General features: G+C 43.0%; 1 protein-coding gene across 3 annotated transcripts in view; it reads right to left on the reverse strand.

Moving 5' to 3' along the window:
- OTC (ornithine transcarbamylase) overlaps positions 1–15,411 on the reverse strand; it is a 134,278-nt gene that overhangs the window by 77,567 nt on the left and 41,300 nt on the right. For all 3 annotated transcript variants that reach the window (XM_068269876.1, XM_068269875.1, XM_068269874.1), the window contains exons 2-3: positions 8,339–8,468; positions 7,543–7,624 (exon numbers count right to left, since the gene is read on the reverse strand). In XM_068269876.1, the coding sequence (XP_068125977.1) occupies positions 7,543–7,624; positions 8,339–8,468 (212 nt within the window). The remainder of the gene's footprint in view (positions 1–7,542; positions 7,625–8,338; positions 8,469–15,411) is intronic.

Consider the following 15,411-nt stretch of genomic DNA (forward strand, 5'->3'; position numbering starts at 1 on the left):
ACTGCAAGCTGGAGGGTGCCTTACTAGGACCGTACCACGAAGGTAAACTTTACACCCGTATGCATACACACCCACAGTACATACACGTATAAACCTACATATGAGGACATACACCCACAAAAGCCCCTGTACCTTTAACTAAATTCCATATATATATATCTCTACCCAAACACATGTACATCCACACGCATATGTCTACCCAAATACCCACATACGTATACCCTTACGCATACCTCGGCACTGCGCAATCTGCTGGTGCTTCACCAACCCAACAAACAAGCAAGTAACAAGTAAATACCTACCTACCTACCCCCACACATACACCATATGTGTGTGTGTGAGTATATACCTACCCCACTATACATGCGTGCATTAAATTATTATTATATCTTATTATAACCAACATCCATAATCAGCGATTAATGTTTATACTATATTTAACATATAATCTGGGTATATTGGTAATGTAGCAATATCTTATGTAGTAAGGAGTGTATATAAGACATATATTCTATGATGCGATGCTCATTGCATTTGTTGCCAATCCTATATAATTTATACCATGCAATATCCAGTGGTTATAATGGATGTAGCATATGATGCAGTATCCTTAGGGGTAATTCTGCTCCTCCTAAGTGTAAGTTTACGTGCATGCTGCGGAATGACTGAAACCCCCCGCCTTACAAGGGCTGTAACATGAAGGTATAGAAATTACACTTTGTACAGAACATATAAGGTACCCTACAATACCATCGAGTACGGAAGTAGGGCATGCACAGTGCAATATACACACAATATATATATCTCTACACACATACACATACACACAAACATATACTGTATGTGTACACATATGTATATACACACATATACACATATACATACATATATATATATCTATATATATATACATATACACACATACCATACTATATACACACACACACATGTACATACACATATACCAATACCTACATACATACATATACGCATACAAATACGTATTATATGTACATGCATTACATACATACCTCCATACACATACGTCTACACAACGCAACCGTGTGTATACAGTTAAGCATACATACCACAGTGATGTATAAATAAATAAATACCTACATCCACACCCCACACATGTACATATATACATGCCTGCACTCACCTACACGTGCATATGCACCCTGGAACATGCATACACATACATTACATACATGTATCATTCCTTATTGAGGTCTGGTAGTTGTCCTCCAGCCTACTATATCCTAGCACTTATGGTAAAACAATAGCAATAGCAAGTTTAATTAACAGCTCCTCTCATTCCTGCACAGCTCCCTTTGGCAGGACTACTCCTCTGCATACAGGCTCTATGCAGATAGCTTATATCACTGCTGTGGAGAAACTTAAAGCAGCAGTTTTATGTCTTTGGCTGAATTTTAATACAAGCTACTACTTATCAAAGGTACTCTCACTCCCAAGTATCATAATATCTGTCAGCTATTTCCCCCCACTGAGTTAAATTATCCTAGTCAGATTTATTTGGCAGCCTGCTTCAGGGTCAGGCTGGAATCTAGTCAGCTTTGTGCTCTGGGGTGACAGACTTTATTACTCTTCCAGCTATAGAAGTGGTCATTGCTCCAGGACAATATAGTCTGCCATGAGTTTGTTTGGCTTTGATCAAAGGGATGTGCTAATTCTCTTCACTGAGTCCCACCTAAACAGCATTGATCTCTGATCTGCTCTTCTATTGTGATATCACCATTGTAGACCAATTACTTGAAACAGTTGTGTAGGAGTTGACCAAATGTGAAATACTACCAGGGTGGGTAAATATGAAAACTTGCAGAGTATTGAAAAACCTGCTTATAAGCTATCCCCCTTCACTATTACAGGCTGTACAACTGGAGGAATGCTACTTATATCATACTTTTGTACTAAGCCCTCACCAGAAGGGGGGGGGGGGGGGAGGGGGGGTCACCACACTAACTAACAAAGGACTTCTGATGCAGAAACTGCTCTTCTCAAAAAAGGGGGTGGGGCTGCACTAAGACCCCACCCTGTGCTAACAAAGGATTTCTGATGCTGAACTGCTCTTCTGGCTGGAGCAAGGACAATGGTGATATGCAGGCCATTAGATAAAACGCATCAATTTTTTACAGCGTTCAGTATGCATGAGGCCTAAACCTTTGTATGTAATCTTTCCTGTACTACAGATAAGGTAGCCATACACTGTACCAATATTTTTCAATTACACACTTCAGCAGTCCATAACATTTGATCAATTGTAAATTGAATTGGGTTTAAGTATGGATCACAATTACTATCACAAGTACAAAGAAAGGCAGACTGTGCAGTGCATGGCCTGCTCCACAAGCTAGCTCAGTAGGAATGTGCAGGCCAGATTGGAACCTGCAGCTTCCTGTAAGTAACTATTCTTCTTGGTTTATTACTCGCCATATATTCCGTAGCGTCGCGATTCGCAGAGTAAATATCAAATATGCGTATGCCTTCATGCTGCAAAGGAATAACATGAAACTTACCTATCCTGCAGTTAGGTTGTTTGTTAATAAAGGATGTTGTCCTGGTTTCTTACATATTCTAAAGAATAGCTAACCAATTACTTACCTAGGACACTGTTTCCATTTGTATTGATGGCTGTTCTATATGAAAGCTATTACTTTACTAGCCTTTGCTGGGCTTTGCTTTATCTTGTCTCCTCAGCCTATATTTATGAACCTTGGCATATTATAAACCCCTGTGAGCCACTCCATCCCTGTGTCTCTTCTGTACTGGAAAGCTTCTGCCTTTCCCTATTTCTGGCTAATGACTGCTTTAATGTTATTGTAAGGCGAAGTAGGTTCATTAGACAGTAATTAGCAACACTCTGCTTAAAAACTTTTTCTGTATCCCAAACAAATGCTAACCATGGTTCTGTGTAAAGCAACTGATTACTTCACCTACCATGCGGCTTTGTTCTGACATGGTACAGGGTAAAAAGCTAGCTAAATGATAGACTACGTACAGTAGAATCTCCTTGTAGTAAACTCCGTTATGGAAAGCACCAGCATATAGAGAAATCAATCCTCAGGACCTGATCATGCGGCCGGAGGAATATACAATGCATAGCTGATTTTGGTACAGCAACTCCAGATATGGTAGCCGATTGGGAAGGATCTTTGAAGTTTAACACAAAGGGATTCTACTGTAGTAAGAAAAATAACAAACAAACACTTACCAGCCCTTGATCCTGCGAGAATGGAGACAAGTCCCCTCTGAGAGTTTCCTGTATCCTATTTGGGCAGAAAGAGAGAGCAGCTCTCCTGCTCTTTTCCTATAATGCCTGGGGGAAGGTACCCCTTCGGGCGCTCCACCTTTAATTCACACCTGAGCCGAATTGTGCCTGTTCAGTCCATCCCAGGGCCCGCCCAGTTATGCCCCTTTCGTTCCAGCTGTGCCTGAACTCTCGGGTTACTTTCTATAAGCAGTGGCATAACATGCACAGCAGGAAAGTTCCAGGGATCTTGCTCAACATTTTACAAGTTTCAGCAAGAGTTGTTGGACTCCAGCCTAGCAATTTAAGTTTGGATTGTGAGTGTGGAATGCTGTGCGATGGGAGAAAAGACTAGCTGAAGCTGAATTAGGGGGGGGGACCATGGTTGAGGCTGACTCCAGTTATGAAGCTGCAAAGGTTCTACGTCAGACCTGAACCTGGCTGAGATGATTGGCTCATCTATGGAGAAACTGTATGATCTGACCCTGATGGGCATATTTTTGGTCCACTCATTCAAACAAGTCCTTCTAGGGTGTTTAGCTAAGGCATGTCAGTAGTGTTCATAGCCTAATCTAATTGTCACAAATCAAACAAGGAGGCTTAGGCTAAATTCATAATGAACCTATTGTGATGGGAATGCAGCTGTAATTGCTTGTTAAAATGTACGGTGCCTTGTTGCCAGTAAGTTCTAATATGGATGCAATGTGCATGATACCTGATAGAGTTCCAGTTATCTGGAACTCAACTAAACACAGCGGTCTCAGTGAAGAAGGCCAATGTCTTAGGCTGTTTGTGAGCTCTGTTGTGCTTAAAGACTGGGTTTCAATGCTCCCCCAAGATTAATGTGTCTATTAATATGTCTTCCAAGTACTGTATTTTAAAATTTAATACAAAGTTCATGGTATGTATATAGAGTAGGTGTATAGTACTGTATTAGCTAGGGCTATTTTAAACATACTTATCTGGCATCAGCCAATCCCCATCAGTGATGGATGACTGAGACTCATATTATGTAATAGGTAATATGTAACCCAGCACACCGCAGAGCCAATGTGATGCTGTGAATGGGCAAATTCTGGGTCTGAACTGTCACAACATGTCCCACTAGGATCTAATCTATTACTGGGACCTGAAACTTAACAGGAGACCTGACTGTCACATGGTGTCTGTCACTGGAGTACTAATCTGCCACAACCGGTCTGTCACTGTGGGTCTCATCTGTCACAGTGGGTCTGGTCTGTCACCAGGTGAGTTGTCTATCACTGAGCATTTGGTCTGTCATTGGGGGTCTAAGGTCAAATACACATGAAGAACATTTACTTCCATTTAACAAAATATGAAAATAAAAAATGAATACTGAAGCTTTGAATTGTAAATTAATGGTCAGTAGGGATGCTCAATGAGATGTTAATAATTTCAAGTCAATGCAAATTAATTGTATCGGGCTTTATGCAAATTACATAACCTATTACGTCATTTGCATAATTTTCATAATATATGAAACACAATGTTAAACAAGTAGATGCTGCATATAAAACGCGAGTTACACACATTATGTAACAGAGTAAGTATTTTCCATGCCAATAAACTTCATGTGCTCTGCATGCACTGTTAAAGGAACACTATCAATAACCATGTGTTCTAAAATGACAATGTACAAATAATGCTGTGTAAGCATCTTTCTACTTTTCATGTTAAATCTCAGAGGAAAAAGCTGTAATTGGTTGTGTGTAGGTTGTAGCTGCATTGGAACAAATCATTAGCAAAGGGGAGTCTGTGCTTCAGTGTTACACATCCAGTGCTGTTCTTTGCATATAAGAGTATTTTTACATAGTATTTTTCTTTGAAAGCAAAAAAAAACATTTATTATGAAAAGCATGGGTATCAGGTTTCACACACAATTTAAAATGTTCCCTTAGAAATATCGGAGTACAGTATATGAGGATATTTTCAGCTTTGTAAAACCTACAGCTGTGTAGATATTTAATTACTTAAAGACCGCCTCACGCCAATGGGACCACCCCAGGACCGCCTAACGCCAATTGGCATCAAGTCCTGGGGCTGCAGTTTCACAGGGAACGGCCGCGCGCATGCGCGATCATTCCCTGCCCGTTCACCGTGATTATCCTGCTAGCGGCCGATCGCGGCTAGCAGACTGCTTGTAAACGAAAGGGGAAAGAAATCCCCTTTGTTTACATGCGTACAGCGCTGCGGTCCGTGGCAGCGCTGTACAAGATGCCTTCAAGAGGCGTTCCAATTCCAGTGCACGGAGGGGAGGAGGGAAGGGGAGGGAGGAGGAGGGAGGGAGAGAGAGCCTCATAGAGGCTAAAAAAAAAAAACAACAACAACCTGGCGCAGCGATCTAACCCCTCCGGCGGCATGTCCCCTTAGGGACGAAAAAAGGCTCCTTTGCTGGGCTGTGCAGGAGGCTGAAAAGCCTGCACAGCCCAGTGCTGCAAAAAACAGTCTGGTCTTTAGGGGGGAGGGGGGGTAGCACTGTGGGCATCAAGTGATTAAAGAGAAACTCCGACCAAAAATTTAACTTTATCCCAATCAGTAGCTGATACCCCCTTTTACATGAGAAATCTATTCCTTTTCACAAACAGACCATCAGGGGGCGCTGTATGTCTGATATTGTGGTGAAACCCCTCCCACAAGAAGCTCTGAGTACCATGGTACTTCTGACAGTTTCCTGTCTGTGAACCTTGTTGCATTGTGGGAAATAGCTGTTAACAGCTGTTTCCAACTGCCAAAAAAGCGTGCAGCAGCTACATCACCTGCCAACAGTAAAAATGTCACCATGTGATAAATGTCAGAATGTGAATCAGGGATTTAAAAGATTTTGCAATTGGCAAACACTGACTAAATCATTTATACATAATTATTGTAAAAATGAAGCACTTTTTTATTACATTATTTTCACTGGAGTTCCTCTTTAAATCTGCTGACTTTACCAAAACTATGTAAAACAAGGCCTGTACTACAAGACTTTGTGTAATGATTATTTGAGATGGTTGGCTGTAAACTGACCCAGAATCAACACTGTTATGAGCTCACTTATTGTCCAAAGGAAGGACTAGTGGGAAGGAGACTCCAGAGCCAGGCTGAGGCAGAGGCGTGAGAGGCTCTAGCCTCAGGGCACAGTGTAGGAGAGAGCACACAACTCACTCAGCTATCATTCCCCTATTGTGTTTGAAGCAGAGATAAATAAAGGGGTTACATGGCAGTGACTGCAAACCAACTAACTAGAGATTAAAGAGACTCTGTAACAAAAAAAGTTCCCCTGGGGGGTACTCACCACAGTAGGGGGAAGCCTCTGGATCCTAATGAGGCTTCCCCCGTCCTCCTGTGTCCCACAGCAGTCTCGCTGCAGCCCATGGAACACACAGCTTGTCAGGCTGTGCAATATTTACCTTTTCTGGCTCCAGCGGGGGCGCTGTTGCAGCTCTCCGCTCAAAAATAGGCGTAAATAGCCGATCTCTGTCGGGACCGCTCTATTATGCCTGCGCAGTAGAGCGGGCCGACAGCGATCAGCTATTTCCGCCTATCTCCGAGCAGAGAGCCAATACTGCGCCTGCACTGGAGCTGGGAAGGTAAATATTTACATCCCCGCTGTTCAGAGGGGCACAGCAAGACAGCCGTGGGACACAGGAGGACGGGGGAAGCCTCGATAGGATCCCAAGGCTTTCCCCACCCGAGGTGAGTACCCCCCAGGGGAACTTTTTTTGTTACAGAGTTTTTTTAAGGTGTTGGGGGCCCTGGAGCGCCTCTTAGTCTAATAGCAATCAGTGTGTGACGGCTGGGGTGGGAGGGATGGAGGGGCGCACTTCAGTGTCTCAGCCTTGGGTGCTGAAAGACCTTGTTCTGGCTCTGGAAAACTCATAACAATAATGGTGTCACTGTCCATGCTGTGCAGTGTGAAACACTAGACTGGATGATTCGAATTGTATAGCAATGTAAATGTGTAACACTTTAGATTGCTTAGCAGTGGCTGGATGGTGTACTGGTTAAGGGCTCTGCCTCTGACATGGGAGACCTGGGTTCGAATCTCGGCTCTGCCTGTTCAGTAAGCCAGTAATTCAGTAAGGAGTTCATTGGGCAAGACTCCCTAACACTGCTACTGCCTACTGAGTGCGCTCTAGTGGCTGCCTCGCAAGCGCTTTGAGTCCGACAGGAGAAAGGCGCTATACAAATACTGCCATTATTATACTGTATGTACACTGTTTGCATGTTGTCCTTATTATGTTCATAAGAAAGCAAGAAATAAGTCTTACCAGTCTCTGTAGAAAGTCTTGTTCTGGTACTCCTCTTTTCAAATATCATAGCAATAGACTTTCCTTGCAGCAGTGGCAGATACTAGAAATGAAGATGACCACTACAAAATTCAATCACTGCACAATTAATAAAGGTAAGGTCTATTGCAGTGCACTAACAAATATGTGAAAGGACATTTTACAATATGTTAGAATAAGCAATATTCTGCTTTTACACTTGTATTACTCAGTGACATAGCAATGTTATGCAGATGTACATGGGACAGTTTATTTTCATCTTATCAAGGAGCATAAAGCAGTTTTTCAATCAGCTATGAAGGTACCAACAAATGTGTCTGTGCCTGTAAATACTGTACCTAATTAAAATATACACTATTCAGCCATTGCCAAAGCATTTAAACTAATTGTCTAATATTGTAAAAGTGTCCCTTCTCTGCCACCACCAATCAGCTGCAAGCCATGTAGGCATGGGGTGACAGGTGGCACAGAAAGAATGTAGGCAAAGTTGCTTTTTGTACGTAACAACCTCTGCTGGAAAACCTGCAGGTCTCCTTGTACCTGTCAGTGGATATCTTTAAAACTCACAATGCACCGATTTTTAAGTTACTGGCTCAAAAGCACTGAAAAATGTATACTAGATTGAAAAACTGTGCTACTTGCAGTAGCCATTAACATAACATAGACCATGAGTGATTTGTGAATAAATACTTTTGATCCTAGGCTACAAAAAATGAAAAAAAAATACATTTGAAATGCTTTTTTAAGTACCCTATCCGCTGTCTATATCACTTCTTACCTCTTTCTTTTCTTTTATTCTGTGTTTCAGATCAGCTGCAACCCAGAGGAGATACTTAATTTCTTCAGCATTGTAGTTTTTAAGTGTTAATAGGTCGCGGCCTTTCAGTTGAGCATGATTATAGGACATTCTGTAAAGGAGAAATCATATTAGAGTTTGCTTTCCTCTGTGTTAGTACAACTTGGTCAATAAAATTTAAAACTCCTATCCTGCTACTTATTTTATTCTGAAATTGAAAGTTGGAATTTATCTCATTGCCAAAACAGATGGACATTTATTTCAAAGCTTGAACGGTGTGGTAGATGAATGTGAAAGGGAAACTGTTCCTATGTAGAGATGGCTCGAACCTCCGATTTTCGATTCGCGAACCTCAAATGCGAACCTCCACAAAAAGTTTGGTTTGCCTGAACTTCCGCGAACCGCAATAGACTTCAATGGGGAGGCGAACTTGGAAAATTAGAAACATTTATGCTGGCCACAAAAGTGATGGAAAAGATGTTTCAAGGGGTCTAACATCTGAGTTTTTGCATGGATGAGTGGGATAGACGCCAAACGTCCCCCCCCCCCCGAGACACTCATATAGCCGTCGGTCATTGCTTCATTGTGATATGCAAGCCCCTTCACCGCAGCAAGGTAATGATCACGAAGGGGAATTGACACATGTACATGCCTTTTGTTTTGTTGTTGCAGATGCAGTGCAGCCAGAAAAATTAGGCAGGCATGTACACGCATCAGAACAATTATTATAGTGGCCGCTGCTAGCAGCGGCCTTAAAAATTTAGGAATCCGCCTGGAGTCTTGGACCCTGTTGGTGGTGGCGGAGAAGGCAGCCAAGTGGCCTGCAGGCAGAGATGCTGTGTGGGGAGTGACTTAGTCATGGGGCAGGCAGTCACATGGCATGCAGGCAGATATGCTGTGTGTGGGGACTGACTTAGTCTTTGGGCGGGCAGTAGCCACCCGGGATCCATACCTCATTCAGTTTGATAACGGTGAGGTACTGAACACTTTTGTGACCTAGGCGACTTCTCTTCTCAGTGACAATGCCTCTAGCTGCGCTGAAGGTCCTTTCTGACAGGACACTTGAGGCAGGGCAAGACAGAAGTTGGATGGCAAATTGTGACAGCTCTGGCCACAGGTCAAGCCTGCGCACCCAGTAGTCCAAGGGTTCATCGCTGCTCACAGTGTCTACATCCACACTTAAGGCCAGGTAGTTGGCTACCTGCCAGTTTAATCATTGATGGAGGGTGGATCCGGAAGGGCTAAGGCGAGACGTTGGACTAAAGAATGTCTGTATGTCCGACATCACCATGAGATCGCTCCTGTCCTTGCCTGCGTGGACATGGGAGGAGGAGGATTACTGGCCGTGGCACCTTTATTCCATTGTGCTGTGACATCACCCTTAAACGCACTGTAAAGCATAGTTGCCAGCTTGTTCTGCAAGTGCTGCATCCTTTCTGCCTTCAGGTGATTTGGAAACATTTCTGCCACTTTGTGCCTATACCGAGGGTCTAGTAGCGTGGCCACCCAGTACAGCTCATTCCCCTTGAGTTTTTTTTATACGGGGGTCCCTCAACAGGCTAGAAAGCATGAAAGACGCCATCTGCACAAAATTGGATGCAGACGTACTATCCATCTTCTCTTGCTCTTCCTCAGTGATGTCAGCTAAGCTCTCCTCCTCCCCCCAGCCACGAACAATACCACGGGAAAGTTGAGCAGCACAAGCCCCCTGCAACACCTGCTGCGGTTGTTCTTCCGCCACCTCCTCCAAAAAAAACCACCTTCCTCATCATCTGACTTCTCTTCCCCACACGACTCTTCCTCCTCCTCCTCCTCCCCCCTCTGTGCTGCCGCAGGTGTTGAGGAATCATCTGCTTCTGCTGAGAATTGATCCCACATCTCTTCCTCCTGTTCCTGTTCACGCTCCTCCACAGCTTGATCCACCACTCTACGCACGGCACGCTCTAGGAAGAAAGCATATGGGATCAAGTTGCTGATGGCGCCTTCACTGCGACTCACCAGGTTTGTCACCTCCTCAAACGGCCGCATGAGCCTGCAGGCTATTCGCATGAGTGTCCAGTACTTCGGCCAGAACATCCCATCTCCCCAGAGCATGTCCTTTGACTGTAGTTGTAGAGATACTGTTTGACATATTTCTCCTGTTGTAGCAGGTGGTTGAACATCAGGAGCATTGAATTGCAGTGAGTCGGGCAATCGCAAATCAAGCGTCTCACCGGCAATTTGTTTCGTTGCTGAATATCGGCAAAGCGTGCCATGGCCGTGTAAGACCGCCTGAAATGTCCACACACCTTCCTGGACTGCTTCAGGATGTCCTGTAAGCCTGGGTACTTAGACACAAATCTCTGAATTATGAGATTCAGCACATGTGCCATGCAGGGTACATGTGTCAACTTTCCCAAATTCAAAGCCGAAATGAGATTGCTGCCGTTGTCACACACCACATTACCGATCTCCAGTTGGTGCGGGGTCAGCCACTGATCCACCTGTTTGTTAAGAGCAGCCAGGAGAGCTGCTCCAGTGTGACTCTCTGCTTTGAGGCAAGACTTGTCTAAGATGGCGTGACACCGTCGTACCTGGCATGCAGCATAGACCCTGGGGAGCCAGGGCTGTGTAGCTGGAGAGGAGATCGCAGCACCAGTAGAGTTGAACTGCCACTCAGCCAAGGAGGAGGACAACATCAAAGAGGATTTAGCAGTAGGAGAGGAGGTGGCAGCAGACCTGCCTGCAAGCAATGGAGGTGTCACCACTATGTCCGCTGCACAGCCACATACTCCCTGCTAGGGATGGTCGCTAGATTCTCGCGATTCCGGCCGGAATTTGGTGATTCCGGTTCCGATGCGACGGAACGGAATTGCTATAGCACTAAGGCAGAATTTCCACGGAAAAATATAAAATTCCGTGGAATTTTAGGGAATTCAAATTTTTTCCCTCACTGAACTGATTTCTGCCTAATAAGAAGAATTCCTACTCGATAGACCTTCCTTCCTCCCGGAGGGAGGAGGGTCTCGTCTATCCAGGGAATTGTAGGATTTCAAAAGCCACCTTACATACCTTGGCCGGGAATTTAACCCAGGTCTAGTGCTCGGGAGGTAGCTCTCTTCACCACTATACCACCACCAACACTACATGCTGAAGCCAGCCTAGCATGTACCATTATGATATATCCAAGAGAAAAATGAGCTTGCTTAGGGACTTGTAGGATTCAAACCCAGGTCTAGTGCTCAGTAGGCTGCTATCCTAACCATTATACCACCAACACAACACACTACAATGCTACATGCTGAAGCCAGCTTAGCATGTACCATTGTGATATATCCAAGAGAAAAATTAGCTTGCTTAGGGAATTAAAGAGGAACTTCAGTAAAAATAATGCAATAAAAAAAAGCTTCATTTTTACAATAATTATGTATAAATGATTTAGTCAGTGTTTGCTCATTGTAAAATCTTTCCTCTCATTGGTTTACATTCAGACATTTATCACATGGTGACATTTTTACTGCTGGCAGGTGATGTCAGTGTAAGGAGATGCTGCTTGCTTTTTTTTGGAATTGGAAACAGCTGTTATTTCGCACAATGTAACAAAGCTCCCACAGTGTGATGTCAGGACCTCAGAGCTGTGAGACACTGACATCACACTGTGGGAGGGGTTTCACCACAATATCAGCCATACAGAGCCCCCTAATGATCTGTTTGAGAATAGGAATAGATGGGAAAGGGGCTATTACCTACTGATTGGGATGACGTTCAGTTCTTGATTACGGTTTCTCTTTAACCTTGTGCCAGCTAGATATTCTGTGTTTACCTGTGTTTCACCAAAATTGTTTCATTACTGTCCTAAGGATGAGCAAAATCGACATTGGTAAATTTGCAAGATTTTCGATTAACTTTTAATCGGTTGAAAAAGAATCTCGCAAATCAGTATTTCAAAACTGAAATATTTGATTAGATAAAATGATTGTTAATTGAAGCGAAAATCGTGTCTTTTGATCAATATTAATGTACATCTGAATTGAGAGTGAGAGGGATATGGAGGCTGCCATATTTATTTCCTTTTAAACAATACCAGTTAGCCTGGCATCCTGCTGATCTCTTTGGCTGCAGTAGTGTCTGAATCAAACATCTGTAACAAGCATGTGGCAAATCCAGTCAGATTTCAGTCAGACATCTGATCTGCATGCTTGTTCAGGGTCTACAGTGGCTTGCAAAAGTATTCGGCCCCCTTGAAGTTTTCCACATTTTGTTACATTACTGCCACAAACATGAATCAGTGTTATTGGAATTCCACGTGAAAGACCAATACAAAGTGGTGTACACGTGAGAAGTGGAACGAAAACCATACATGATTCCAAACATTTTTTACAAATAAAAAACTGCAAAGTGGGGTGTGCGTTATTATTCAGCTCCCTTTGGTCTGAGTGCAGTCAGTTGCCTATAGACATTGCCTGATGAGTGCTAATGACTTAATAGAGTGCACCTGTGTGTAATCTAATGTCAGTACAAATACAGCTGCTCTGTGATGGCCTCAGAGGTTGTCTAAGAGAATATTTGGAGCAACAACACCATGAAGTCCAAAGAACACACCAGACAGGTCAGGGATAAAGTTAGTGAGAAATGTAAAGCAGGCTTAGGCTACAAAAAGATTTCCAAAGCCTTGAACACGGAGCACTGGGCGGAGCTACGTCACATGACCGGCACAATCAGGAAGTCGCAAGAAGGGAAGGTCTGAGGCAGCGTGTGTGTGAGCGGCTACCCGGGACTGCATCCGCATATGTGTTACATGCCTGTTTACCTCCTACGCTTGTGAGTTTGATACTTTTTTATCCATACTCTATTAAATGATTTTACACTATCTGGCGCTGTTTTGAGTCCTAGAATCTGGTCCTGTTGGTCTGATCCCTGCCCTGTCTCCCGCTCATGCTGTATATCCTTACCTCCGGATTTGTTGGAGGCTGATTGGGTGAGTGCGGGCACTCAGGGGGGAGTGTGTCCAGGCACAGTGGTGTGTTCACATCTGAGTGCTGATGGGCAACGCGTGTGTAAATTGGATTACGCTATGTCCCCCTTTCTGTTTTCTTTTTTATGACATGTTGGCTGTTGATTGAAGAAACCCTCCAGAGTCCGGGGACATTCAGCGGGACATAGTTCAAACTACTGGATGGTGACTTTGTGAAGTGACTTTTTCCTAATTTCAGCCTTTGAGCGCTTCTAAGCTTTTAAAAAAAACAAAAAAAAAAAAACAACAACAATGGAATGGTTTAAAACAAAACATATCCATGTGTTAGAATGGCCCAGTAAAAGTCCAGATCTAAATCCAATCGAGAATCTGTGGCAAGATCAGAAAACTGTTGTTCACAAACGCTGTCCATCTAATCTGACTGAGCTAGAACTGTTTTGCAATGAAGAATGGGCAAGGATTTCAGTCTCTAGATGTGCAAAGCTGGTAGAGACATACCCTAAAAGACTGGCAGCTGTAATTGCAGCAAAAGGTGGTTCTACAAAGTATTGACTCAGGGGGCTGAATAATTACGCACACCCAACTTTGCAGTTATTTATTTGTAAAAAATGTTTGGGATTATGTATGATTTTCGTTCCACTTCTCACATGTACACCACTTTGTGTTGGTCTTTCACGTGTAATTCCAATAAAATTGATTCATGTTTGTGGCAGTAATGTGACAAAATGTGGAAAACTTCAAGGGGGCCGAATACTTTTGCAAGCCACTGTATGATTAAAAGTATTGGAGGCAGAGAATCAGCAGGCTATTTTTTTTTTCAAAATCTTTTTTCAACAAGAGTAAAAAAAAAAGGTACAAAAACTGGCATATGTCACAGGTATTACAAGTAAATCTATAAAGGAGAATGACATAGCAGAGTATGTTGCAATGTCAGACATTGTTTAGAGTAACAAACATGGTAAGCCATAGTAAGCAAATTTGACAAAGAAATTATACCAATTTCAAACAGAAACCAGGGTACCTGGTGATATTGTTCTTACATCTAACTGATCACAATATGTAGCCCAAGCTTCCCAAATAGAGTTACATTTATTAAGATTATCAATAGAGGCATAATAAAGTCAGTCAGAGAATAGAATCATCTTCATTTGGTCAGTAATGATAGATACAGATAGATCAGCTGCCTTCCATTTCAAAGCAATTGCACATAAAGCAGCTAGAAGGAGATATTTATATACGGTAGTTTCAGCAGGCCATTTACATTGTTTAAAGGAAGTAAATATGTCAGCCTCCATAATACTCTAAGGTCAGGTGTTCTTTAAAGGAAATTTTAAGTATAAAGTAATGTGTCTAGTTAATTACCTGGGGCTTCTCCAGCTCTCTGAAGTCCTCCTAGTCCCTCACCATCATTTCATGCTGCTCTGGCCTCGTGCCACTCACCTACGGTTCTACACTTGCGCAGTAAGTAAAAATTGCTACTGGACATGGGCAGAACGTTCCCAGTGATGGGATCACGGTCGCAGAGGCTTGCAGATGGCACAACACATGCACAGTAGCCGGTGACTGGCTGAGTCAGACAGTTTACAGAAAGGGGCAATTGAGGAACAGAGGAGCATGGAATGACGGCGAGGGACGAGAAGGACTTTAGATGGCTGGAAGAAGACCATCCTTTTCACCTAACACTCCTTTTCACTTAACACTCCTTTTAAGTGCTAAAATACATTGAAATATCATACTAATGTCAATAAGATATAATTTACGATTGTTTAAATGAAAAATCTTTGTAAATCCTTTTTCTCAACTACCATAACTCTGCTCAGCAAGAATGGGCCAGATTCATAGTGATAACAAGTTTGGCAATTGGGCACACACGCCTATGTTGTTCTACCACCATAAACTACTGTATACCCACTTTGATAGGATATACCATCTAAGAGATATGTAGAAATGTCTTCTTGTGGTTATTATTGCTCATTAAAGTGAACCAGAGACGAATGAATACCTAAAATAGGAAAAGGTTTTATACATACCTGGGGCTTTTTACAGCCCCATAAGCCTGGATCGCTCCCACGCCGTCATCTTCCGCTTCCTCTATCGCCAT

Source organism: Hyperolius riggenbachi, chromosome 2, assembly GCF_040937935.1.
Source record: "Hyperolius riggenbachi isolate aHypRig1 chromosome 2, aHypRig1.pri, whole genome shotgun sequence".
Taxonomy (NCBI): domain Eukaryota; kingdom Metazoa; phylum Chordata; class Amphibia; order Anura; family Hyperoliidae; genus Hyperolius; species Hyperolius riggenbachi.